Below are 27030 nucleotides of genomic sequence, written 5' to 3' on the forward strand. Positions count from 1 at the left end.
GAAAGTTATGACCAACCTAGACAGCATATTAAAAAGCAGACACATTACTTTGCCAACAAAGGTCCGTCTGGTCAAGGCTATGGTTTTTCCAGTGGTCATGTAGGGATGTGAGAGTTGGACTATATATAAAGAAAGCTGAGCGCCAAAGAATTGTTGCTTTTGAACTGTGGTGTTGGAGAAGACTCTTGAGAGTCCCTTGGACAGCAAGGAGATCCAGCCAGTCCATCCTAAAGGAGATCAGTCCTGGGTATTCATTGGAAGGACTGATGTTGAAGCTGAAACTCCAATACTTTGGCCACCCGATGCGAAGAGATGACTCATTGGAAAAGACTCTGATGCTGGGAAAGATTGAGGGCAGGAGAAAAAGGGGACAACAGAGGATGAGATGGTTGGATGGCATCACCGACTTGATGGACATGGGTTTGGGAGGACTCCGGGAGTTGGTGATGGACATGGAGGCCTGGCATGCTGTGGTTCATGGCGTCACAAGGAGTTGGACATGACTGAGTGACTGAACTGAACTGATAGAGTATTTAAATATCGTAACTAGCAGGCTTCCTTTAAACATATATAAGCTGTATGCTCAAGAGAAAAGTGAATATTCTTTTGAGACACTTGATAACTGACATAACTTATCCATGTAATTTGGCTACAGTGAAATTGCAACTTTTTTTGTCCCAAGGCAGAAATCACACAGGACACATGTGTGGATCATGAGGTAATGAAATTGGAAGTGAAGTGAAGTGAAGTGAAGTCGCTCAGTCGTGTCCGACTCTTTGCGACCCCATGGACTGTAGCCTACAGGGCTCCTATGGGATTTTCCAGGCAAGAATACTGGAGTGGGTTGCCATTTCCTTCTCCAAAGTTTTCTCCAAAATTAGAAATGGAGACCCAAAACAATCTTACACAGCGGATTTTTTAAAAACCCACAGTCTTATTTCTAAATAAGTTTTCTGTTTAATTTACAAACTATTTAGAAGGAAACAACAGTGAAAACATTACCATGCAGAAATGTCGGTTCTCCTGACAGCTCTCCCTTCTGCCCATCAAACAGTCACTCTGTGGATCCCCACAGATCCTTCCTGTTTCTGACAGTTGTCTGCTTTGGGCTTGGTGCTCCCCAAGACCTATTCTGGAGTTCCCCAGGATAAAGTTTCCTCTTTATTCTGTGCTTTGCTCATGCATACAGTTTGGCCTATCTTTTCCTTTAAGTCAGAGCACATCTACTTTCTATCTTTCTTGAATTTTCAGTTACGTTACAATATATACATTAGATGTGCATATATATTTTCTGTCCCTTATTTGGATATCCAGTGGGAGCTGAGGCTGAGGTACATTCTGCCATCTTCATCCAGTTTTATGAAGATGTTGCTTTATGTTGTTATCTATTGTTTGCTATATTTTGAGAAGTCAGAACCCTAAGGTGTAAGTTGACAGAGTTCTTAAAATCATTTTATCTAAATTCCTAATTTCACAGATTATAAAACTGATTGCAAAATACATGCAGACACCTGCCTGAGGTTACCAGCAAATTAGGTATAAGGTTGAGATAAGAACTGAGCTTTTCTGACTAATGTAGCCCTCTTTTTTCTTTACTAATCCACTTTAGTCTGCATATAAAATATTCCTTTTTTAAAGAACTCTGTAGACAGTTAAGTTCTCTGAATTAAGTATAGACATTTGGAATGAAAGACTGATCTAATATTTATGGTTACCTCTAAATGACAGGAGCAGAGAGAAACATGAAAATCCTTATGTCTTAACAACAGATATCATACTTTTATAGTTGTGGAAAATGTCTAAAGATTATCTCATTGGATCTTTTCAGCAATTCTGTGGAACAGATATTATCATTCCTATTTTTACAAATGCAGACACTAGAACTCAGAGGCATTGAATGGCTTATAGACTCAGTAAATGACTGGACCAGACTTTGAACATAGGACTTCTGATTCTGTATCCATATTTCTTGTCATTTACTTCATCTGTGTAAGCACACTCTATGTTCCTTTTAGAATATCCTCGAACAGAATCTGAATGGGAAAACAGCTTTGCTTTGAAGATGTTCCTCTTCCAGTTTGTCAATTTGAACAGTTCTATCTTCTATATTGCTTTCTTTTTGGGGAGGTAAGTCAACTTCATACACATTGTCTTTGCTCAGTGACGGAGACTGTCAACAGTTTTATTGACAGTTTGTTAACAGAGGTAGCAAATTCTTGTCCTCTGCCTTGAAAAACTGTCCCAATGAATCTTCACATGCTTTTTCAAATCAAGACTTAGTATAGTGCTTCTGGCTGCCACTCCCAATTAAAGTTGAAATAAAAAGGTAAAGCCATATACTTGAATCACTTTTCTGTACAACTGAAACTAACACACCATTGTAAATCAGCTATACTTCAATAAAATAAATAAGACCTATATGCCATGCTGGGGTTGAATTATGATTCTCCAATCATTAGTGATGATTTTGTTAAATAAGAATATTTTTGTATAAGCCCAGAGTACACTTCCTTAGTGTGGAAACATACCTATCATGGTAACATTTTTTTTCTGAATTTGCTGCAAAATATAAAAAAGAAGCATATTAAGCTACCTGTTCTGGTTTGCCATATGCTCAACACTCCAGCCAGTGCCATGGAAACATACTGAAGCTAGAAAATTTTAAACTAAACAATTCAGCACATTTTATTAATAGTCACTAACTAGGTCAAAAAGACATTAAAACTCTACAAGTCAGTATGGAAAATGTCATTTGGTTGGTTTGTCTGTACTTTCTCAACCCGTTGATAATGACTTCACACACCACTCTTCCTTTTTAAGTCAGGTCCTTTGATGTGTAAGCATGGCCTAAGTCACTGTTTGGGTACAAATTGCTCCAGAGAACACTTACGTCTACCCACACTTGCACTGGTTGTAATGCATTAGTAAGTGTTCTTCAGTCAACCCCGCCTAAACACTAATGAATTAAAATGGCTTTTTACAGATTTGTTGGCCATCCAGGAAAGTACAATAAACTTTTCAACCGATGGAGACTAGAGGAAGTAAGTAACCTTGTAAGGGTGGGGGTGGGCATGGATATGGGCCAATGACTGTGGGGGAAAAGGGGGTGGGAAGAGAGAGAAAGGGGAGGTGAAACAGGCAATTTCATCTGTACTGAAGACATGTTTTTGATAAAGCAGGAAATCTATGGGTTCCTAAGAAACCAAGTCTTCCAAAAAAGAGGGTGTACGTTAAAACCCAAGATCCTGACCTCAGAGCTCTTTAATATACTATCAGAACCATTTCTTCCATTCACAAAGCCCAGAAATTTAGCTCCAGTAGATTTTTTTCTTTTGGAGGATTATTATTATCTATGCACTGATCTCCAAACTTTTAAATGTATTGTGTTTCCTTCTAAGCAAGGAAAATTTAGTCTAAAAGAAATCTTACATGAAATACCAATTTATATATGTATAGGTATATCTTCAAAGTCTTATATTTCTTTATTGATTTATAATATGTATATATGGAAACAAAATGTCTAGGAATAATATTTCTATATTCCAGGGAGAGAGTGTTGTGTATTTTCACTAAGACTGACAAACTGTCCTCCCAAATGCCAGCTCCTACCTATAGTATATGAATTTACTTCTTCAGAATTTGCCAAGTGAAACAGTTTCGTTTTTACCAATAATCCAAAAGATATTAGAATATCTCTTGATTTCAGTTCCTTTCATTACAAGTGACACAGAGAATGTTTTTCATGTTTATTGATATTTTGTATTTCTGCAGGTATGTTATTCCTGTTCATTTTCATTAAACTGTTTTTTCTGTTTTAATAATTTCTAAACAAATACAATTAGGTTCTTCCAAATTTGTTAGGGATATGTTTCCCATTTTCTTGTATATCTTTTAATTTTATTTTGATATATTTTTTATAAAGCTATATAGCATTTTCTAATCAAAATATTATTGTCATTAATGTTTTGGGGAATTTGTTTCATCACAAAAATGTGTTGTCAATTTGGGAAATTTTAAAAATTCATGCATATTTTTAACTACTGTTATTTTTAAAAATATTATCTTTGATCCATTGGAAGTTTATTTTCATGTAAAGTATAATTAAGATCCCCCAAAATTAGCAGCCACAAATTTAATAAAATTACTTTTCACTCAGAGAAATGAGATTGTAAGGTTTATTATATCAGTATTCTACATCTTAAAATTTCTGGATCTATTTAGAGTAATTGTCAAATTTTTTACTTATCTAGTTCAAAATTTTAAAAATTATTCTAATATAAAATTCAGTTTAACATATGGCAGCATTAGTTGTTTTTGTTCAGTCACTAAGTGGTGTCTGACTCTTTGCAATGATATGAACTGCAACATACCAGGCTTCCCTTTCCTCCACTATCTCCCACAGTTTGCTCAAGTTCATGTCCATTAAGTTGGTGATGCCATCTAACATTCTCATCTTCTGTTTTCCCCTTCTCCTTTTGCCTTCAATCTTCCCAGCATCTGGGTCTTTTTCAGTGAGTCAGCTCTTTGCATCAGGGTCTTCCCAGCATCTGGGTCTTTTTCAGTGAGTCAGCTCTTTGCATCAGGTGGCCAGAGTATTGGAATTTTAGCTTTAGGATGAATCCTTCCAATGAATAGTCATGGTTGATTTCCTTTAGGATTAACTGGTTGGATCTCCTCACAGTCCAAGGACTCTCAAGAGTCTTCTCTAGCATCACAGTTCAAAAGCATCAGTTCTTCAGTCCTCAGCCTTCTTTATGGTCCAGTTCTTACATCTGTACATGACTACTGGGAAAACCATAGCTTTGACTCTCTGGACATCTGTCAGCAAAGTGAGTCTCTGCTTTTTAGTACACGGTCTAGGTTTGTCATTCCTTCCAAGGAGCAAGTGTCTTTTCATTTCATGGCTGTAATCATCATCCATGGTGATTTTGGAGCCCAAGAAAATAAAATCTGTCACTGTTTCCACTTTTCCCCCTTCTATAATGTTTGCCATGAAGTGATGGGACCAGATGCCATGATCTTTGTTTTTGAATCTGAGCTTTCAGCCAACTTTTTTCACTCTCCTCTTTGAGCTTTATCAAAAGGCTATTTAGTTCTTCTTCAATGTCTGCCATAAGAATGTTACCATCTGCATATCTGAGATTGTTGGTATTTCTCTCGAGAATCTTGATTCCAGCTTTTGAGTCATGTGGCCCAGAATTTCTAATGATGGCTTTTCATAGAAGTGAAATAAACAGGCTGACAGTATACAGCTTTGTCATATTCTTTTCCCAATTTTGAACCAGTCCATTGTTCCATGTCTGGTTCTAACTGTTCTTCTTGACCTGCACACAGATTTCTCAGGAGACAGATAAGGTGGTCTGGTATTCCCAGCTCTTGCAGAATTTTCCAGTTTTTTGTGATAATAGGTGGATAATAGGCATTAGTGTAGTCAATGAAGCAGAAGTAGATGCTTTTATGGAATTCAGTTCCTTTCTCTGTGATGCAATGAAATCTTGGCAATTTAAACTCTGGTTCCTATGAAAAAAGTGAAAAGTGAAAGTTAATTGCACAGTTGTGTCTGACTCTTTGCAATCCCATGGACTGTATAGCCTGCCAGGCTCCTCTGTCCATGGAATTCTCCAGGCAAGAGTACCAGAGTGGGTTCCCATTTCCTTCTCCAGGTAATCTTCCTATGCATTTTCTAGATCCAGCTTGTACATCTGGAAGTTCTCAGTTCATGTACTACTGAAGCCTAGCTTGAAGGATTTTGAGCATTACCTTGCTAGCATGAGAAATGAATGCAATTGTACAGTAGTTTGAGCATTCTTTGTCTTTGCACATCTTTGGGATTGGAATGAAAACTGACATTTTCCAGTCCTATGGCCACTGCTGAGTTTTCCAAATTTGCTGACATATTGAGTGCAGCACTTTAACATCATCTTTTAGAATTTTGAATAGCTTGTCTAGAATTCCGTCACCTCCATTAGCTTTGCTGTTAGTAATTCTTCCTAAGGCCCACTTGACTTCACACTCCAGGATGTCTGGTTCTAGGTGAGTGACCACACCATCATGGTTATCCAGTTCATTAAGATGTTTTAAAATATAGTTCTTCTATGTATTCTTGCCACCTTTTCTTAATCTCATCTGCTTTTTGTTAGGTCCTTACCATTTCTGTTCTTTATCATGCCCATTCTTGCATGAAACATTCCCTTAATACCTCCAATTTTCTTGAAGAGATTTCTAGTCTTTCCCATTCTATTGTTTTCCTCTATTTCTTTGCATTGTTCACTTAAGGTTTTCTTATCTCTCCTTGCTATTCTCTGGAACTCTGCATTCAGTAAGGTATATCTTTCCCTTTCTCCCTTGCCTTTTTCTTCTCCTTTTCTCAGCCATTTTTAAAGCCTCTTCAGATGACCAGTTTGCCTTCTTGTATTTCCTTTTCTTTGGGATGGTTTTGGTTCACACCTGTACATTGTTATGAACCTCCATCCATAGTTCTTCAGGTACTCTGTCTACTAGATCTAATCCCTTGAATCTATTCATCACCTCCACTGTATAATCATAAGGGTTTGATTTAGGTCCTATCTAAATTGTATGAATATTTTCCCTACTGTCTTCAATTTAAGCCTGAAGTTTACAATAAGGAGTTCATGATCTGAGCCACAGTCAGCTCCAGATCTTGTTTTTGCTGACTGTATAAAGCTTTTCTATCTTCAGTTGCAAATAGAATAATAAATCAAATTTCAGTATTGACCATCTCCTGATGTCCATGTCCAGAATCATCACTTATGTTGGAAAAAGGTGTTTGCTATGACCAGTGTGTTCTGGACAAAACTCTGTTAGCCTTTGCCCTGCTTCATTTTGTACTCCAAGGCCAAACTTGCCTGTTACTCCAAGTATCTCTTGACTTCCTACTTTTGCATTTCAATCCCCTCTAATGAAAAGTACATATTTTTCTTGGTGTTCTAGAAGGTGTTATAGGTAGGCCTTCATAGAGCTATTCATCTTCAACTTCTTTGGCATTAGTGGTTGGGGCATAGACTTGGGTTACTGTGATGTTGATTAGTTTGCATTGGAAAAAAATGAAGTCATTCTGTAATTTTTAAGATTGCACCCAAGTGCTGTATTTTGGACATGAGTTTGAGCAAACTCCAGGTGATAGTGAAGGACAGGGAAGCCTGGAATGCTGCAGCCCATGGGATTACAAAGAGTCAGACATGACTTAGCGACTGACCTACAACAACTGCATTTCAGACTCTTTTGTTGCCTGTGAGGGATATTCCAGGTTCTTATGCAATATTGTTCTTTATAGCTTCAGACATTACTTTCACCACCAGACACATCCACAACTGAGTAACATTTCCGCTTTGTCCCAGGCTCTTCATTCTTTCTGGAGCTATTAGTAATTGCTCTCTGATCTTCCCCAGTAGCATATTGGATACCTTCCGACCTGGCAGGCTCATCTTCTGGTTTCATATATTTTTGCCTTTTCATACTGTTCATGGGGTTTTTGTGGCAAGAATACTGGAGTGGTTTGCCATTCCCTTCTCCAATGTACTACATTTTGTCAGGAATCTCTGCTATGATCAACCTGCCTTGGGTGGCCCTGCATGGCATGGCTCATAGCTTCATTGAGTTATACAAGCCCCTTTGCCAAGACAAGGCTGTGATCCATGAAGGGGAGGCAGCATTACTAGGAGGTCATAATTTAGTGAAAGGTTAAGAAAAAGATCACCTGAGAACTTGGAGGGTAGAGGCATTTCTGATCTCTATCTAAACAGTCCCCCCAAACAGAGGGGCTCTCTCATTAATGTTGTCTCCTTTGGGTGTTCTAAAAGTTGATTGGAATACTTTGAGGAAGCCCAAAGAATGTATGCTTTTTATCAAAGAAAACTGGGCTCAAATGTTAATCTTTCTGATAATTCTTTGTCCTTCATTTAACCTCTCTGAATATTTGTCTTCTCATCTGTACACTGGCAATAGTAATACTTAGGTTGCAAAGCTGTTACTAGATAAGAGATAATTTGCATCACACAAGTAGCCCAATCCCTGTACTATGGTAGGAACTCTGTAAACTGTAGCTGATATTTATCAATGCTATGTCTCTACAGCTACCTGGGTATTATTCTATTGGAAAGAGATAAACTAGGGCCTTTCATAATCCCAGGCTTCCTGGAAGTCCCCAAATCAAACTTGCAGTTTTCTTTCATAGCCCAAAATTATGACCATATCCACTAAAAGCCTTTCAGCTCCCCTTTGGTGTGTGTGTGGATATGTGTGTGTGTGTGTGTGTGTTGTGGTGAAGGAGTGGGGAGAAAAAAAGGCTTATTTTTTTTCCAAGAGTGTTCAGTGGAGTTAGCAAGGGTAGTTCGGGGAACAAAGTGGTCACAGGCAGGTAGTCTGCATATGATGCCATTTTCGTGCCTGCTAGCACCAATAAAGTGAAAGTGAAGTCGCTAAGTCGTGTCCGACTCTTTGCGACCCCGTGGACTGTAGCCTACCAGGCTCCTCCGTCCATGGGATTCTCTAGACAAGAGTACTGGAGTGGGTTGCCATTTCCTTCTCCAATAATTTTGTTTAATTGGGTACTGTTACTGTTAACTGGGGCTTCCTTGATAGCTCAGTTGGTAAAGAATCTTCCTGCAATTCAGGAGACCCCAGTTTGATTCCTGGGTCAGAAAGATCCTCTGGAGAAGGGGGAAGCTACCCACTCCAGTATTCTTGGGCTTCCCTGGTGACTCAGCTGGTAAAGAATCCACCTGCAATGCTGGAGACCTGGGTTCAATCCCTGGGTTGGGAAGATCCCCTGGAGAAGGGATCGGCTACCCACTCCAGTATTCTGGACTGGAGAATTCCATGGACTGTAAAGTCCATGGGGTCGCAGAGTCAGACACAACTGAGCTACTTTCAAACTTTCACTGTTAATCGTGAAATTATTAGAATTTATGATTCCTCTTTGAAAGTCCCAGGGAAATAACTGTAATACTAGTGTCAGGAAAAATATTTCATAGCCATCCTATTTTCCACAATGCCTATGACATAGATAGTAGCCATATTTTCCAATAAAAGATTTATTTTGAAAAAAAAATCAGTGAATTAAAAATATGGGTTTGGAATAGAGCCTGGAAATCCTGGGAGTGTAGATAGAAAAGGTATATATGATGGAAAATAAGAGTTAGATCTCTGAATTTAGTCATACAACAAGCATTTATTTTTTTTAATTTTTTTTATTTTTAAACTTTACAATATTGTATTGGTTTTGCCAAATATCAAAATGAATCCACCACAGATATACATGTGTTCCCCATCCTGAACCCTCCTCCCTCCTCCCTCCCCATACCATCCCTCTGGGTTGTCCCAGTGCACCAGCCCCAAGCGTCCAGTATCATGCATCGAACCTGGACTGGTGACTCGTTTCATATATGATATTATACGTATTTCAATGCCATTCTCCCAATACATACTGTATCTTTGACCTCTGCTGGGTAATATGTGGTGTACAAGTGAAGATATCTCTTTCCTTCCTTTAATAATGTTAACAATCTTGAAGAAAATAACATAACCATGATATGTAACAAGTATTTTGTCTTTGGAATCTGACAATCTACATTCTAATTTTGCCCCGCTGTATACATGATCTTAATATTTCTATGTCTCAAATTTTTTTTTCTTTGCAAATTGTGATAAGAATAGTCATTCTCAATAATACTGGCCATAGGTGGATTAAGTTGGGTCTTGCATGTAAAATGCCTGGCATGAATAATGACAGCTATTTATAAAGAAAGAAAAATAGTACTGCAAATTATTTAGAAAATTTATAAACTGGCTATTATGGACTTCTCTCATACTATGCTATACAATATCTCATGGCTTCTCAGATTGTGCTAGTGGTAAGGAATCCACCTACCAATACAGGAAACACAAGAGACACTGGGTTCAGTCTCCCTGGGTCGGGAAGAAGCCCTGGAGAAGAGAATGGCAACCCACTCCAGTATCCTTGCCTGGGAAATCCCGTGGACAGAGGAGCCTGGTGGGCTACAGTCCATGGGGTCACAAAAAGTCAGACACAAATGAGCAACTGAGCACCTTATTTGTGTATCTATATAAAATGTTAATAGTAGTTAATATGGAATGAGTGTTTACGATATACCAGCACATTCAAGAGAGTTCCAGAAAAACATCTATTTCTGCTTTATTGACTACACCAAAGCCTTTGACTGTGTGGATCACAATAAACTGTGGAAAATTCTGAAAGAGATGGGAATACCAGACCACCTGACCTGCCTCTTGAGAAACCTGTATGCAGGTCAGGAAGCAACAGTTAGAACTGCACATGGAACAACAGACTGGATCTAAATAGGAAAAGGAGTTCGTCAAGTCTGTGTATTGTCACCCTGCTTATTTAACTTATATGCAAAGTACATCATGAGAAACGCTGGGCTGGAGGAAGCACAAGCTGGAATCAAGATTGCCGGGAGAAATATCAATAACCTCAGATATGCATATGACACCAGCCTTATGGCAGAAAGTGAAGAAGAACTAAAGAGCCTCTTGATGAAAGTGAAAGAGGAAAGTGAAAAAGTTGGCTTAAAGCTCAACATTCAGAAAACAAAGATCATGGCATCTGGTCCTATCACTTCATGGCAAATAGATGGGGAAACAATGGAAACAGTAAAAGACTTTATTTTGGGGCTCCAAAATCACTGCAGATGGTGACTGCAGCCATGAAATTAAAATATTCTTGCTCCTTGGAAGAAAAGCTATTGAGCAACCCAGACGGCATATTAAAAAGCAGAAAGATTACTTTGCCAACAAGGGTCTGTCTAGTCAAAGCTATAGTAGTCATGTATGGATGTGAGACTAAGTCCAGTAGTCATGTATGGATGTGAGAATTGGACTGTAAAGAAAGCTGAAGAATTGATGCTTTTGAACTGTGGTGTTGGAGAAGACTCTTGAGTCCCTTGGACTGTAGGGAGATCCAACCAGTCCATCCTAAAGAAAATCAGTCCTAAATATTCATTGGAAGGACTGATGCTATCACTGAAACTCCAATACTTTGGCAACCTGATGCAAAGAACGGACACATTGGAAAAAAACCTGATGCTGGGAAAGATTGAAGGTGGGAGGGGATGGGGACAACAGAGGATGAGATGGTTGGATGGCATCACTGACATGATGGGCATGAGTTTGAGTAAACTCTGGGGGTTGGTGATGGACAGGGAAGCCTGGCGTGCTGCAGTCCATGGGGTCAAAAAGAGTCGGACTTGACTGAGCGACTGGACTGCTGATGGTCATATGATTGTGAGTGGTGCAATGGGAATGAAAGTCTGGGTCTCCTGCACATTTGTCCATGCCCTTTACTCATTCTGAGCTTCTCTGGTGGCTCATCTGGTAAAGAATCTGCCTGCAATGTGGGAGTCCTGGTTTTGATCCCTGGGTTGGGAAGATCCCCTGGAGAAGGGAACAGCTACTGACTCCAGTATTCTGGCCTGGAGAATTCCATGGACTGTATAGTCCATGGGGTCACAAACGAGTGACTTTCACTTTACTCTTTCTACGTATAGACTTTTTACTAAATGAATTTTAGAGTATTGAAGGACTGGATTTAGCTCAAAGGAATCATTATGTGAGGAGGTAGCTTCACTGAAACTGTTAAACCGCTTTCTCTACCATATTAGAGAAGGAAATTGCAATCCACTCCAGTATTCTTGCCTGGAGAATTCCATGGGCAGAGGACCCTTGCGGGCTATTGCTCATGGGGTCGCAAAGAGTTGGACGTGACTGAGCAACTAACATACTCTATCCTGTGAACCAAAAAGTCCTTATGCTCAATTCCAACAAAATTATAAATGGCATGTCTTCTGGCCTCCCCACTTTGCCCTACCACTGTGGAGAGTGACCCAGTCACATGGTTCTATGATGGTCTTCCTTTTCCCTTTCCACAAAATAATAGGCTTTGCTAAAGCAGCCCTGCTGCTGCTGCTGCTGCTAAGTCGCTTCAGTTGTGTCCGACTCTGTGCAACCCCATAGACTGCAGCCCACCAGGCTCCCCTGTCCCTGGCATTCTCCAGGCAAGAACACTGGAGTGGGTTGCCATTTCCTTTTCCAATGCATGAAAGTGAAAAGTGAAGTCACTCAGTTGTGTCCGACTCTTTATGACCCCATGGACTGCAGCCTACCAGGCTCCTCCATCCATGGGATTTTCCAGGCAAGAGTACTGGAGTGGGGTGCCATCGCCTTCTCCGAAAGCAGCCCTACAAGGCAGCAAATACATTTGATAAATAGAAGTCATCCTTAGCATTATGTGAGGGAGCAGTGCATTAGGGTAGAGGAGACCACAGCTTTCATTTCTACATCTCCAGTTAGCATTGCATAATCTTGGACAAGTTAATTTGCCTCTTTGAATCTCTCTGCAAAAAATGAACAGTTTCAGCTTGCTACTGTGATCTTTGATCTGCCTCTGTAGCTTAGTAATTATTCTGTCTCAGACATTCTACTGAACCTGTTTATGGTATATATGTGGCAGAGTTCAGGGGGTCCTAAATTCATCCTGAAAAGGAATATGCTTGTATAGGAGAACTGAAACTTTCCCACACAATAAAAACTACCACTGGCAAACCCTCTCTGGCTCAGATTGGAGAGTTTTAAGTTACTGGGCTGGAAACAGAAAAGCAGGCTCTTTGTGTCCTAAGTATTTGTTCCCTTTGAAGTCCCACTGGTACTGACTTGATAGAAATAGAAACTGTAGATCAAAGCTACAGAGACCATCAGCCTTATGAGCAGGACATGAACCCATTTCCAAAGAAAAAGACCTATGCTTTCCTACTCAAATAGTGTGCAGTTTTCAAGCAAAACACATTGATTACAATTTTCATTGTAATCACATTTTTGTGTGTATGGGTTTCTAATGTTGTTGCATTCGTGCATGCTCAGTCACTCAGCCATGCCTGACTTTGCAGCCCTGTGGACTGTAGCCCACCAGGCTCCTCTGTCCATGGGATTTCCCAGGCAAGAATACTGGAGCAGGTTGCCATTTCCTCCTTCAAAGGATCTTCCAGACCCAGAGATCGAACCCACTTCTCCTGCATTGGCAAGTGGACTCTTTACCACTGGGTCACCTGAGAAGCCCTCTAATGCTATTACTGAAGATCTAAAAAAAAGCAGTGGAACACAGACAGGGCATCACTGGGGTCATACTGGCAAACAGTTTTGTGGCGCACTTTTATCACTTAAATGCATTATAATATGCATAGATAATTCCTCCCTGGGCAATAGACCTTTCCCCCATCTTGAGAGTGGGCTAGACTTAGTGACTCACTTCTGAGAGAAAGGAAAAATGAGTAACTTTTCCATGGAAACACCTGGTAGATACTATACTAACCAAATGTTGAAGGTTAATATCACTAGTAATGACATGTGGATATCATGTAACCCTGATGGTGAAAATGGCACTTCACCACTGTACCCAACCTCCATTCCAAAACATATAACCCCAGTCTAAAGGTGAAAACATGAGATTAACCCAGCTTGGGGGATTGTCCACAGGATGCTTGTCAGTGGTGCTCAAAATTGCTAAGAATATGAAAATCTGAGAAACTGCCTAGACCAGAGGAGACTGGGAGAGACATGACAAATTCTGAGGTATCCCAGATTAGATTCTTGAGCAGGTGAAATCTAGTAAAGTCTGGAGTTTAGTTCATTGCTGTTCAGTCTCTTAAGTCATGTCTGACTCTTTGTGACCCCAAGGACTGTAGCTCTCCAGGCCTCCCTGTCCTTCACTATCTCCCAGAGCTTGCTCAAACTCATGTCTGTTGAATTGGTGATGCCATCCACTATCTCATTCTCTGTCATCCCCTTCTTCTCCTGCCCTCAGTCTTTCCCAATATCAGGGTCTTTTCCAATGAGTAGGCTCTTCTCATCAGGTGGCCAAAGTATTAGAGCTTCAGCTTCAGCATCAGTCCTTCCAATGAATATTCAGGGATGATTCTTTAGGATTGACTGGTTTGATCTCCTTGCTATCCAAGGGATTCTCAAGAGTTCTTCTTCAACACCACAGTTCAAAAGTATCAATTCTTTGGCATTCAGCCTTCTTTATGGTCCAAATCTCACATCCGTACATAACTACTAGAAAAACTATAGCTTTGACTCTACAGACTTTTGTCAGCAAAGCAATGCCTCTGTTTTTTAACACACTACCTAATAGAAATGTATTACTGTGAATTTCTTAGCTTTGACAATATACCTTGGTTCTGTAAGGGGCAGTGAAGGAAATTGGGAGAGGAGTGTATTGGTACTCTCTGTACTATTTTAGCTTTGCAAATTTTCTACAAATTTAAAATTAGCCTGAGATAGGAAGCTTATTTTTAAAAATATAAACATTTTGTTAAACATTTTAATATCACTTGGTTATTAAATTGATTCCTTGATGGTTCAGATGGTAAAGAATCTGCCTGCAATGCAGGAGACCCAGGTTTGATCCGTGTCAGGAAGATCCCTTGAAGAAGGAAGTGGCTACCCATTCCAATGTTCTTGCCCTGGGAATCCCATGGATAGAGGAGCTTGGTGGACTACAGTCCATGGGATCGCAGAATCAGACATGACTGACTAATACTTACACTGTTTTCATAAAGTATTCCAGAACATTCATTAAATGTTATCATGCCTAACATGGAGCCTGGCAGTAGTAAGTTTTCATTAAAAGGTAGATTTGTTAGACTTCCCTGGTGGTCCAGTGGTTAAGATTTTGTGCTTCCAATGCAGAGAACACACCTCATGGGGTGGCCATGAAAAAAAAAAAAAAAGAAGATTTGTTGTTATTGCTGTTATAATTTTGGTCAATATTCCAGTATATTTACTGAAAACTTCCCTATCAAGTATCCTCATACCTGCTATTCCTTCCTTGTTTTTATTCTCTCTATGCATTGACATGAGGAGACATGGCTTTAGAATTTGCTGTGCAGTTGGAAGATGGGGGTGTTTAAGCTCTCTGAGAGGAGCAAGATCCTTATTGCCCTGTTGTTTGTTTCAGTGTCATCCCAGTGGCTGTTTGATAGACCTTTGCCTCCAGATGGGAGTCATCATGTTTTTGAAGCAAATATGGAACAACTTCATGGAACTGGGATACCCGTGAGTCCTTAATTTTTAAACTGGCCATGTATAGCCTGACAGGTCTTCCCAGGTGGCACTAGTGGTAAGAACCTTCCTGCCAATGCAGGAGACAGAAGAGACTCACATTCAGTCACTGGGTTGGGAAGATCCCCTGGAGTAGGAAATGGCAACCCACTCCAGTGTTCTTTCCTGGAGAATTCAATGGACAGAGGAGCCTGGTGGCTTATAGTTGTGGGACCTCAAAAAGTCAGACACAACCAAGTGTGCACACATATACATACAGAGTGACAAAGAAGAAAGATACAGGTAGTATGGCTGGTTGTTAAGAAGTGGGCTTGGTAATCAGAGTCATAACAGTTCAGTTTCCATTCTGCTCCTCTCTAAAATGTGTGACCGTGTGTAAGTCAGTCTTCCTGTGCCTCAGTTTTCACATCTCCTGGAAGGGCTCAAAAGCTGTATCTTCTCAAGAACAGTTTAAAGGATTAATGGAGATAATGGATGTAGAATACTTGTATTCTGTTCAGTATCCTAACACACTTGTTGGTATTCTTAAAGCATTATTGATAGTGTGGGTTCTTGAGGACTAAAATAACTTTCTGGTCTCTTTTGGTTACCAGAAGACTAAGGTGGTTGTTGTTTTTGTTTAATACAGAGAACCTCCATTCTACCCACCTGCCAAAAAAAAGCAAAATAAAATAAAGTTAAAATTGTAGATGGGACTATTTGGGGCTCTTTGTTACAACAACAATAATAACGAAAATCATTACACCAGTATTGGTTGTGACAATATCAAACCAACAGCATTCTATTTTTGTCCATAAAGATAAATTCTATGAAATGCTGGCATAAAAGGGCCTTGAATGCTCACTTTTACATCTATTAAAATATATTAACCTTTAGAATATAGTGAAATAGGGTGTATTTAAAACAATGTGATATGGAAGCTTTGAGGTCTAACCAAGCTAAAAATAATATAGTATTGAGAAATTTCCTTGCTATGGGGGAAGAACTGGTTAGTTAATTGATGCTATAAAAAAAATAGTTTAGGCTCAGTCATCAAATTATACCATATTTTTTTCTCCTCATTGACCCATAACTATATCAGGACATGCCTGAGCAGAGGGCTTGGAGAGGTGATATTAACCCTGAAATTGGTAATAAAGTATTGTGTTAAACTACAGGCAGTCTAAGAGCACTGGACTGTGAAATTACTGAGGCCTGGTTCAGATTCGTTCTCTGCCTCTTGCTAAAGATACCTATAATTTACTTAACCTCTCTGAGACTTTATTTTTTAATTTGTAAAATAAAGGATTTATGAAGATTAGATTATATGACACAATGGTCTTTAAATCTTCATCAATAAATGACAGAAGGTTTTTGTGAAGAGATATTTATACAAATCCTCAATAGTCGAAACGGATTAAAGCGAATTTCCTCTAAACGAAGAGAGAATAGCAACAGAGGTTTGGGAAGCCCAGTCCATTTTTCATATCCCTTTCTATCCTTGGCTCATCTCTTTGAACATAGATTTTGAAGAATATAATTTGAAAATATCAGAATAAATTAGGTATCAAGTGCCTACCGCAGCATCTGACATAGTGTGGGTACTTCACAAGCACAGTCACAATGGTGTGGTAGCCATTGTGGTATTAACATTGAATCTTACTGTTATCATTATCCATGTACTTCTATACATACTGTGCACTTTGGACAGCATCTTCCACCATGTCCTTGCCCAAGAGGTCAGCCTGGATTTTGTATTTCAAATCCCAAGGGTACCATGGCAAAGGATATCCTGGTGGGGTTTTTCCAACAATTGGATTAAGACCTCGCTGCAGAAAATCTAACAGGAGTGACCCAGTCCCTAAAGCAATAATTTTTAAACTTTAAACCACAATTCTCTTTCTTCAAGTAGAATCTTAAGCAGATTGAAGTAAATAGCATATAAACAAGCTGGCTTTCCAACTCCAGCCCTCTTTTTCATCTTCATGAGGCTCCAGAGGCAACCTACATGGAGCACACACTGAAGCACTCTGCCCGACGTTTTTATCTGGCTATGGTGGCTCTTCCAAGCCCCACTAAAGCTCCAAGTCTATGATTAATTACAACTGAGAGTTGGGTAGTGTTCACTGAGTCCTGTGAAATTCACTTTGTCCTAGAGATAATTTTCATCTAACTCTTAAAATAATTACCCAGAAGTCTATAATATTTGCATACCAGGATATTTCTGAGTCATGTAATTTCAAGACTGCCCCTGGACTGGGTAAAGTATTGTTACTTCCTTCCCAAGTCTGATAAATGGACTGAAACTTGGACTCATTGCCTGTAAGTTATTGTTGTCTATAGGAGCAGAGTGTAATTGCTTGAATGCTTCATGTTTATAGACTCAGAGAAGTGAAGTGACTTAATAAAAGCCACACAGCTAATGCATTGTAGGGTGGAGACTAGAAATTACATCTCTTGAAACTCTAGGTAGGGCTCAATTAAATGATTTTACTCGTGTTCAGAGAACACAGCCCAGACGATATGGCAGGAAGGGCTCAGATACAATTACAGCAGGCAGCATAGGAGTTTAAATATTTATATAGATGGGATCATAGAATCATAGAAATGAGACTCTGTCTAAACAACGTCAGGAAGCACCAGTGCATGGGAGGTTCAACTCTGACAAATATGTAGATGTTTATAGGGGCTAGGAAGTCTAGGGCCCCCTTGGTCCAGTGGTTAAGAATCCTGCTGCCAAGCAGGGGACATGGGTTTGATCCCTGCTCCGGGGAGATTCCTCATGCTGTGAGGCAACTAAGCCCAAGCACCACAGCTACTGAGCCTGTGTGTCACAACTACTGAAGCTCGCATGCTCTAGAGCCTGTGCTCTGCTGAAAGAGAAGTTACAGCAATGAAAAGCCCACCCACTGCAACGAGAGAACAGCCCCGCCTGCCACAACTAGAGAAAGCCCACACGCAGCAGCGAAGATGCAGCACAACCAAAAATAAATGAATAAATAACTTTGTAAAAACAAAGTTGAGACCATACAAAGACCCCCGATTCCCAGTACAGTTTCAAGGTAGTGAATATTTCACTTTTCTTAATGCATTGTAAATTGTTTACCAGTTGCTTAAATAAGAGCTCAAAAGCCCTTTGTCTGCTCATAATGTAGGTTGATCCAGAACTGGTGGTCACGACATAAAATCAAGCGGGGAATTCAAGATGCTTCCATCCCTCAGTGGGAAAATGATTGGAATCTGCAGCCCATGAATATTCACGGACTGATGGATGAGTACTTAGAAATGGGTATGTAACCTTCTGCAAAGCTATTTGACCTTCTTGATACTTTTTGTACTTCATGCAGACTCTGATTCCAGAGAGAAAACCATCTTTCTCCTTTCCAACTCCAAGCTTTCTAAAATACATCTACACCTTTATCTCAGCAGAGCTGGAGAAGATATTAAGGCAGTGTCCTTGGAAAGCTTATGCGTATTGCCCTGTCAACCATAACATTTGAGCAAAATGAAAGTATCTACCTTTTGAACAAATATTTTAAAGGAACAAAATAAAGCAAAACTCATTCCTATGTTAAGAAATGTATCATCCCATCCAAATAAAGCAGTAATTCTTTCTCACAGTAAATCTTTGCACAGATCAGTCTGAGTCTGGGCTTCTTCAATAAACTTATTTATATTATGAAAATAAGGATTGACTGTTAAGATTGCTGCATGTTGGTGTGTTGTTTTAATGTTTGTTTTTGTTCTCTGGCCCTCAGTTTTCTCATCCAGAAAAACAGAGGACAAGATTAGGTCTCTTGCTTCTCTTCTAGGACTGAGCATTTTTCTTCAAGTCCTCTGACATTTTTCTTCCTTCATGATGTATCACATAGAGATGAAAGGCTCATAGAGCCTTTTACAGTCTATTGAGACCTGAGTTTGAATTCAGATTTTAACCTTTTTTTAGCTATCTACCCTTTAGCCAGATTAACTAACACCTATGAGCTTCAAGTTTTCTCAACTGTAAAATAGGATAAGCATACTTACTTTATAGGGTGTTGAATGGATTAAAGGCAATCTATGTAAAGATGCCTAATATGACACAAAGAAGACACTCAATAAATGAGACTGTTTATATTACTAATTTTCTAACTCTCTGCCTTTACAGTTTTGCAGTTTGGTTTTACTACCATCTTCGTTGCAGCTTTTCCTCTGGCCCCTCTTTTGGCTTTGTTAAACAATATCATCGAAATCAGGCTGGATGCATACAAATTTGTCACCCAGTGGCGGAGGCCTTTGCCAGCCCGAGCAACCGACATAGGTAAGATTCAGGAACTACATGGGTTTTTGCATTGCTAAGGCCAAGTGGTGGCTTGATCTTACTTAGCACCATATGTGTTTCTATTGCTGGGGCTCCCTTCCAACCATAACAAAACTGTTTTCATTAACAAAAGAATGAAATGAGAGTGATTTTATTTATAACTCTTGGCTGCGTGTAAGTTCTTACTGAGCATTGCTATTTCATAAACTTGTTTGTAACTGTAAAGGATGTCATATATACCTTTCTAGGACTTATTTTTTCATATCATCATTTTTTAAAGTTAATTTTAATCCTATTTGAAACATCAGTTTTGACCAAAATCAATAGTCTGTTGATACGATATACAATTTCAAAGCCCGTTTGGTGTATCTATGTAATGCCAGATTGGTTGACATTTTCTACTTCTTAAGAAACCAGTGATTTCCAGATCTTGACACTAAACTAGCTTTACTTTTTAATATTTTTACATCAAAAATGTTTTTGACAAAGATAAAGGCAAAACTCAGTGAATGCAGATATTTTGGGGTTCACACAATGAAGTACTACTATATTTTTATTGGTTTTAGTACTAATCAAGTTCTAAATATAGGCTTTGAAGAATCTTAAGCAGCTATGCCATATCTCATTGTTAAAAATAAAAACCAATTCCAACAATTTTCTAATTTTCAAATCTCTGTAGATGGGATCTTCCTCCTCTCTATAGAAAGTATTCAGTAGCTGTAATATCTGTAGTGAGATATATACCATCGTTAGAAAGTAAATAATGGACAGAGCTTGGTTCCAACATTGGCTTCTCTGGTGACTCAGACAGGAAAGATCTGTCTGCAGTGTGGGAGACCTGGGTTCGATCCCTGGGTCAGGAAGATCCTCTGGAGAAGAGATGGCTACCCACTCCAGTATTCTTGCCTGGAGAATTCCATGGACAGAGAAAGCTGGTGGGTTATAGTCTTCGGGGTCCCAAAGAGTCAGAGACAACTGAGCAACTAACACTTTGACAATACTTGGTTCCAGCATAACTAAAACATCTTTTCCAAGTTAAAGGTTGGAAAACTAAAGGATTTTCTTTTTATTTTTTTTTTTAATGTTTATTCACTGTCTTTTATCTTTCTCCTACTAGGTATCTGGTATGGAATTCTTGAAGGAATTGGTATATTGGCTGTGATCACTAATGCGTTTGTAATTGCTATAACATCTGATTACATCCCACGTTTTGTCTATGAATACAAATATGGCCCCTGTGCAACTCATTTTGAATATAGTGAAAGGTAAGGTTGAACTTTACACATTTTATGTTTGTCATTAAACAGAACTTACTGGGCAGTTTTGTTCTGTGACCATTAAGGGTAATGTTTCTGATCATTGTGTTTCTATGTTTATTAGATGAAATCAACTGGGATAAAAAGCACAACAGTGTTTTACAGAAAATAATTTTAGAGTCTCTCTATGACTTTCTGTGTAAATTCATCACTGGCATTAAAATGGTAAAAACGTTATAATGTATTTAGAAGTCAGATTTAAAACCAGGAGAGACCTTAAAAATCATCCAGTAATTTTCTGTCTATGAAGTGAAGTGATATGAAAGTTGTTCAGTCTGTCCAACTCTTTGCAACCCCATTGACTATACAGTCCATGGAATTCTCCAGGCCAGAATACTGGAGTGGGTAGCTGTTTCCTTCTCCGAGGGATCTTCCCAACCCAGGGATCAAACCCAGGTATCCCACATTGCAGGCAAATTCTTTACCCCCTGAACCACAAGGGAAGCCCAAGAATACTGGCGTGGGTAGCCTATCCCTTCTCCAGCGGATCTGCCCAACAGAGGAATTGAATCGGGGTCTCCTGCATTGCAGGTGGATTCTTTACCAACTGACCTATCAGGAAATTGAGGCCCATAATAGTTAATCGGATCACTGAAGGGAATTAAACTAGTTTGTGAGGAGATGCAGAATATAAAGAAACTGTCAGCTATATAAAAGACTTTTCTAAAGGAATTTACTGCTAGAGATTTTAAGGATGCAGAAAAGGATACCCTAGATCTGCCTCCTTTTTCTTTTTCGTTAAAATTTAAATCAACACCTCCAGGGTTTCTCGAGCTCTGCACTACTGACACTGCAGAGCAGATAATTCTGTTTTTGAGGAGGAGGGGACATCCTGTGCATCTTACGATGTTTAGCAGCACCCATGACCTCTACCCAGTGGATACCGAAAGCAACCTCGCTGCTCCCCGAGTTGTGACAACCACAGATGTCTCCAGTCATCACAAAATGGTCACTGGGGAACAAAATTTCTCCTTTTATTAATGGGACCATTGCCTTAGGGGACATGGACTTTCCAGATCTTTCCTTCTTGAAAATGTGTGTTAGGGAAGAATTAAAGGCAGTGCTGCACTTGGCAACAGAGAGAAACTGGAGTTTTTAGCTAGAGGGTAGCTTTAGGCCTGAAAGTAGTGATAAGTGGTTAGTAGTGCTAGGAGAAGCTGCCTCTCCTCCCTTCAGGAGCAGCTCTGGGCTTGCATCTTATCTGGATACAGGACTTGTGCCCCAGCAGGCCGAGTCCTGGTTAGGAAGACATCAGCTCTTAGTTCTGCTGATGAGCTAACTAATTTGTCTCAGAACATTGCAGTGCCTTTCTGAACACAAACAAACATCTCAATTTTTCAAAGAGAGGTAATAAAGACATGAGATTTTATTTTATATTTTAGAGTCTTGTCAAGAGATTTTTTTTTTTCCCAAGAGATTTTTGACTTGAAGTCAAACTCCCTAGACTTAAGTATTAACTTTGCTTCTTACTAAAAGGCACCTCATCAGTCTGGACCTTTGTTTCAGAAATGATGTCTGAGGTAACATTTTATGAACTGTAAAACACAAAACACTAAAAAAAAAAAGGTTTTAATATTAGTAGTGAAAAATCACAAAGTCCCCTTTTTCTTAATTCAAAATGGTCTAGAAGCAGACTTTAAAGATTTGAAATACGGAGCACAATTCGCAGCCCTCTTCCTCACAGGCATTATTCGTTAGTGTCTTTACCGCCACCTAGTGGCAGGCGAGAATGAGACTGGCTGGGCACCAGCTGCTTTACATTCCAGTCCTGACTTTTCACTTAGTCAGCATATGAGCCCTTCTCCATAAGCAGTGACTAGGGATGCAGAATCATTTCAAGGAGACATGTGGTGGACTTATGTGAGGTTGAAACCACACATTCTCAAGGGCTACCTGTATTTAATTTTCTCTGGATATGCTTAGCAGCTAAATTGGAGTACCGTCATTCAGATTGGAAATTTCCAGAGCAAGAGGGCAAAAGGACAAGGTGGCAGTGGAGAGGAGAATATTGGCAAGAGAGCAGCTGAAATGATAGATTATGAGGTCTAGGATGGACAGGGAGGGGAGAGAAGTCAGTGGGACCCTATAATTAATATTTGGAGGTTTAGAATAAGATAAATGGGCACTCACATCCAAGCTCTAACAACACTATGTTCCAGACAGCTTCTCAGTCTGTGGCTTGCATGTCTTCTTCAGTGTTCATGAGGTCAATACTATTTTCATAATAATACTAAGATACTATTTGCTTTTTTTACCACATTGAAGTCTGCACATATGGTATAAAAGCACTGGTGGATAAAATTTTGGGGTGGCTTTGCATCACTCAAAGCAGTGGCACCAAAAACAAACTAGTAATGACTGTATTTCTCACTACAGTCACCATTTTTAACATGCCAGTACGAAATTTCAGATGGTTGAATACCATTACCGACGCAATGGACGTGAGTTTGAGCAGACTGCAGGAGAAGTGAAAGACAGGGATGCCTGGCGCGCTGCAGTCCACGGGGTCGCAAAGAGCTGGACGCGACTTAGCAACTGAACAACAAAGACATTTCAAAATATCTTGGATGCAGCGTAATAATTATCAATTGTATCAAGCCTCTACCCTTGAATAAATGTCTTCTCAATATTCTATCTGACAAAACACGAAGTGTGCATGAAGCACACGTGCTATATCCTGAAGTGTGATGGGAGTGTCACAGAAGAGCACCTGTGTGATTGTTGGAGCTGCATACCAAACCAACATTTTTTTCAACAATTGCCAGACAAAGAACAATTACCAAACAAACTATGAGTATTCAGACTTGGGTATTTAGCAAACACTCTTTTATAAAATGCACAAAACTAGCTTGTCATTTTAAGGAAAATAATCAAGAATGTTTGTGGGGCTTGAGAGTTTCCCAGTATTTATTTTTTCTGATAAAAATCAGTGGTGATATTAACAATTGTGCTTTTTCATGGTCTTCAGTAAAAAAAAATCAATATATGGGATATCTGCATAAGCAGCAGTCCCCAAACTTTTGGGCACCAGGGGCCAGTTTTGTGGAAGACAGTTTTTCAAGACCTGGGAGAGGAGGGATGGTTTGGGGTGATTCAAGTGCATCACATTTATTGTGCACTTTATTTCCAATCTAGTGCTGCTGCCGATCTGACAGGTACCAGTCTGTGGCCCAGAGGTTGAGGACCCCTGATTTATCTTTTCATTTGGAAAAGATATTCTCCAAATGGCCCCTATTTGATATCACGGAATCGTGCTTGGATAAATGATGAATTCAGAGTACAAGATAGACCTGCTATGAAACAATTTATGTGAAAGTTCATTGAAACTTTAAGATTCCACATTGCAACAAAAACTTGAGACATTACCATAGGTAGGGCTTTGGTGGAATACCAAAGAAAAATACTAACATTTATCTGAAATATTAAAATAGTCTTCCTTTTTCCAACTAGTTAATCTGTATGAGGCCAGATTTTCTACTTAACCTTCAACAAAAACAACACATTGCAACAGATTTAATGCAGGTATCCCAAGATGACTCAAGTGGTAAAGAATCCACCTGCCAATGCAGGAGACCCAAGACACTTGGGTTCAGTCCCTGAGTCAGGAAGATCCACTGGAGGAGAAAATGGCAACCCACTCCAGAATTCTTGCCTGGAAAATCCCGCGGACAGAGGAGCCTGGTGGACTACAGTCCATGGGGTCGAAAGAGTTGGATACGATGGAGCACACATGAGTATCTTGTTGTTGCTCAGTCGCTCAGTCGTGTCTGACTCTTTGCAACCCTGTGGACTGCAGCACGCCAAGGTTCCCTGTCCTTTACCATCTCCTGGAGCTTGCTCAAACTCATGTCCATTGAATCAGTGATGGCATCCAACCATCTTATCTTCTGTTGTCCCCTTCTCTTCTTGCTTTCAATCTTAGCTGTCTTCTATTAAGGCAGATATTAAGGTATTTTGCAAACATGTAAATCTGTGTCATCTCTCACTCCATTTTTTCTTTTGGAATATATATTTTTCAAATGTGTTTTTATATTATTTGAATGGATTTGATAGTTATTTATAACGAGTTAACATAATATTTTCTAAATTTCTCTTTCAATTTCTAATGTGGTAAAAATCAATTGATACGCATGCTTGCATGCTAAGTCACTTCAGTCGTGTCCAGCTCTGCAACCCCATGGACTGTAGCCTGCCGGGCTCTGCTGTCTGTGGGATTCTCCAGGGAAGAATACTGGAGTTGGTTGCTATGCCCTCCTCTAGGGGATCTTCCCATCCCAGGGAAACAGTGTCTCTTATCATTTTCTGCATTGGCAGATGGGTTCTTTACCACTAATTCTACCTGGTTGCCCTTATGCAAATAGCTCCTTGAGATCCTCAATGCTTATTTTAAATGTAGAGGGTATCTGAAACCAGAAATTTTGAGAATTATAGTACTAAAGAAAGTCATTTAGTTTCTGTAAATATTAGTTTTTTTTAATCCACATGATGGAAATAATAAGCTTCTAAAGTTATTGTAAAATTTGACCCTGATTACAATTTAATACTGAACCATCAGGGTAGGGAATTTTGCCTATATTGTTTACTGTTGAATACCAAGTATCTAGAATTTTCTAACAAACTTTAGGTCCTCAATATATAAATTGAATAAGTTAATAAATCACAAATAAGCATTTTTATCAACTGGCTGCTTGATTATAATTATCCAAATACTGTAACATGTATATATATGTATATTTATAAAAGTATATTTATGCAATTTCAATGCATATGAAATAACCACAATGCTCACTGCATGAAAGAAAGTGAAAGTGAAGTCGCTCAGTCGTGTCCGACTCTTTGCAACTCCATGAACGGTAGCCTACCAGGCTCTGCCGTCCATGGGATTTTCCAGGCAAGAATACTGGAGTGGGCTGCCATTTCCTTCTCCAGGGGATCTTCCCAACCCAGGGATCGAACCCGGGTCTCCTGCTTTGCAGACAGACGCTTTACTGTCTGAGCCACCAGGGAAATCCACCCACTGCATAGTGAACATTTAACAAAATATAAGTCAAGTGATAGGGCAAGACAGAAACTATTGCAGGGAATTGCAGGCAAGAGTCAGTCTCATTAAGGTATAATCACAGGTATAGTGAGTCAGGGAACAGAATCAGAGAGCTGAGTTGCTCAGAGTTTATAAATAGAATGAATGGCATAACAGCACTTACTAAATCCCATCATTTGTAATGAAGGAGTTGGATTAGAAATTTATGAATCTGAGTCACATGATGCTTTCTTTTCTTTTCAGTTGTTTAACAGGATATGTCAACAATAGCCTATCCTTCTTTGACCTGAGTGAACTTGGCATAGGAAAATCTGGGTATTGCAGGTATTTAAAAATTATAGCTGTCTTTTCTTTTTGCTTTCACCATTCCATCTCCTCCATTCAACATGTTAATGGGAACACTGAAATTGTCATTTTGAAGTTTTGGCAAATAAAGAATATTTGGGATCTTCACATCTTGATCTCTATTCTCCAAACTCTGTTTTTGTGGATTTTAGGTACCGAGACTACAGAGGTCCTCCTTGGAGTTCCAAACCCTATGAATTCACCCTCCAATACTGGCATATCCTCGCTGCTAGATTGGCCTTCATTATTGTGTTTGAGGTTAGTCACAGGCTGATAAAATTACAGTAGATAAACACTTTTCCAACTGATACATTAATTGTCTTTTTGAACTCAGTTTCTCACTGACTTCCAAAACTGGAGCTGACTATGTACCTGTAAAAGATTTAAATACAACGAAACCATGGTGACAAGTACAAAAAAGGCAAGGGCTGAATAATGTAAGTTAAAGAGTATTTATATCAGAAAACTAGGATAATCTCTAGGTCCACGGTGGACCTACATATTATCACACTTAGTGAAGTAAGCCAGACAGAGAATGACAAATATATTCCACTTATTTGTGGAATGTAAAAAAGTGACAAATAAATTTATTTATAAAACAGAAACAAACTCACAGACAGAAGACAAATGTATGGTTATTAAAGGCGAAAGAGGGGGATAAATTAGGAGTTTGGGATTAACATATACGTATATACGTGAACTGTGAACTTCCAGATGTTCAAGCTTGTTTTAGAAAAGGCAGAGGAACCAGAGATCAAATTGCCAACATCCACTGGATCATTGAAAAAGCAAGAGAGTTCCAGAAAAACATCTAGTTCTGCTTTATTGACTATGCCAAAGCCTTTGACTGTGTGGATCACAATAAACTGGAAAATTCTGAAAGAATAGGGAATACCAGACTACCTGACCTGCCTTTTTTTTTTTTTTTTGACCTT

The 27030-nt window shown here is 39.3% G+C and overlaps 1 protein-coding gene across 1 annotated transcript in view; it reads left to right on the plus strand.

The window, feature by feature from the left end:
• Window positions 1–27030, plus strand: part of ANO3 (anoctamin 3) — a 453610-nt gene that overhangs the window by 417229 nt on the left and 9351 nt on the right. Inside the window, exons 19-26 of the mRNA XM_010831780.1 lie at window positions 2016–2127; window positions 2984–3041; window positions 15011–15108; window positions 18249–18382; window positions 19241–19393; window positions 20511–20658; window positions 25994–26074; window positions 26248–26353. Coding sequence (XP_010830082.1) covers window positions 2016–2127; window positions 2984–3041; window positions 15011–15108; window positions 18249–18382; window positions 19241–19393; window positions 20511–20658; window positions 25994–26074; window positions 26248–26353 — 890 coding nt within the window. The remainder of the gene's footprint in view (window positions 1–2015; window positions 2128–2983; window positions 3042–15010; window positions 15109–18248; window positions 18383–19240; window positions 19394–20510; window positions 20659–25993; window positions 26075–26247; window positions 26354–27030) is intronic.

This window comes from Bison bison, unplaced genomic scaffold (genome assembly GCF_000754665.1).
Source record: "Bison bison bison isolate TAMUID 2011002044 unplaced genomic scaffold, Bison_UMD1.0 scf7180017864531, whole genome shotgun sequence".
Classification (NCBI taxonomy): Eukaryota; Metazoa; Chordata; class Mammalia; order Artiodactyla; family Bovidae; genus Bison; species Bison bison.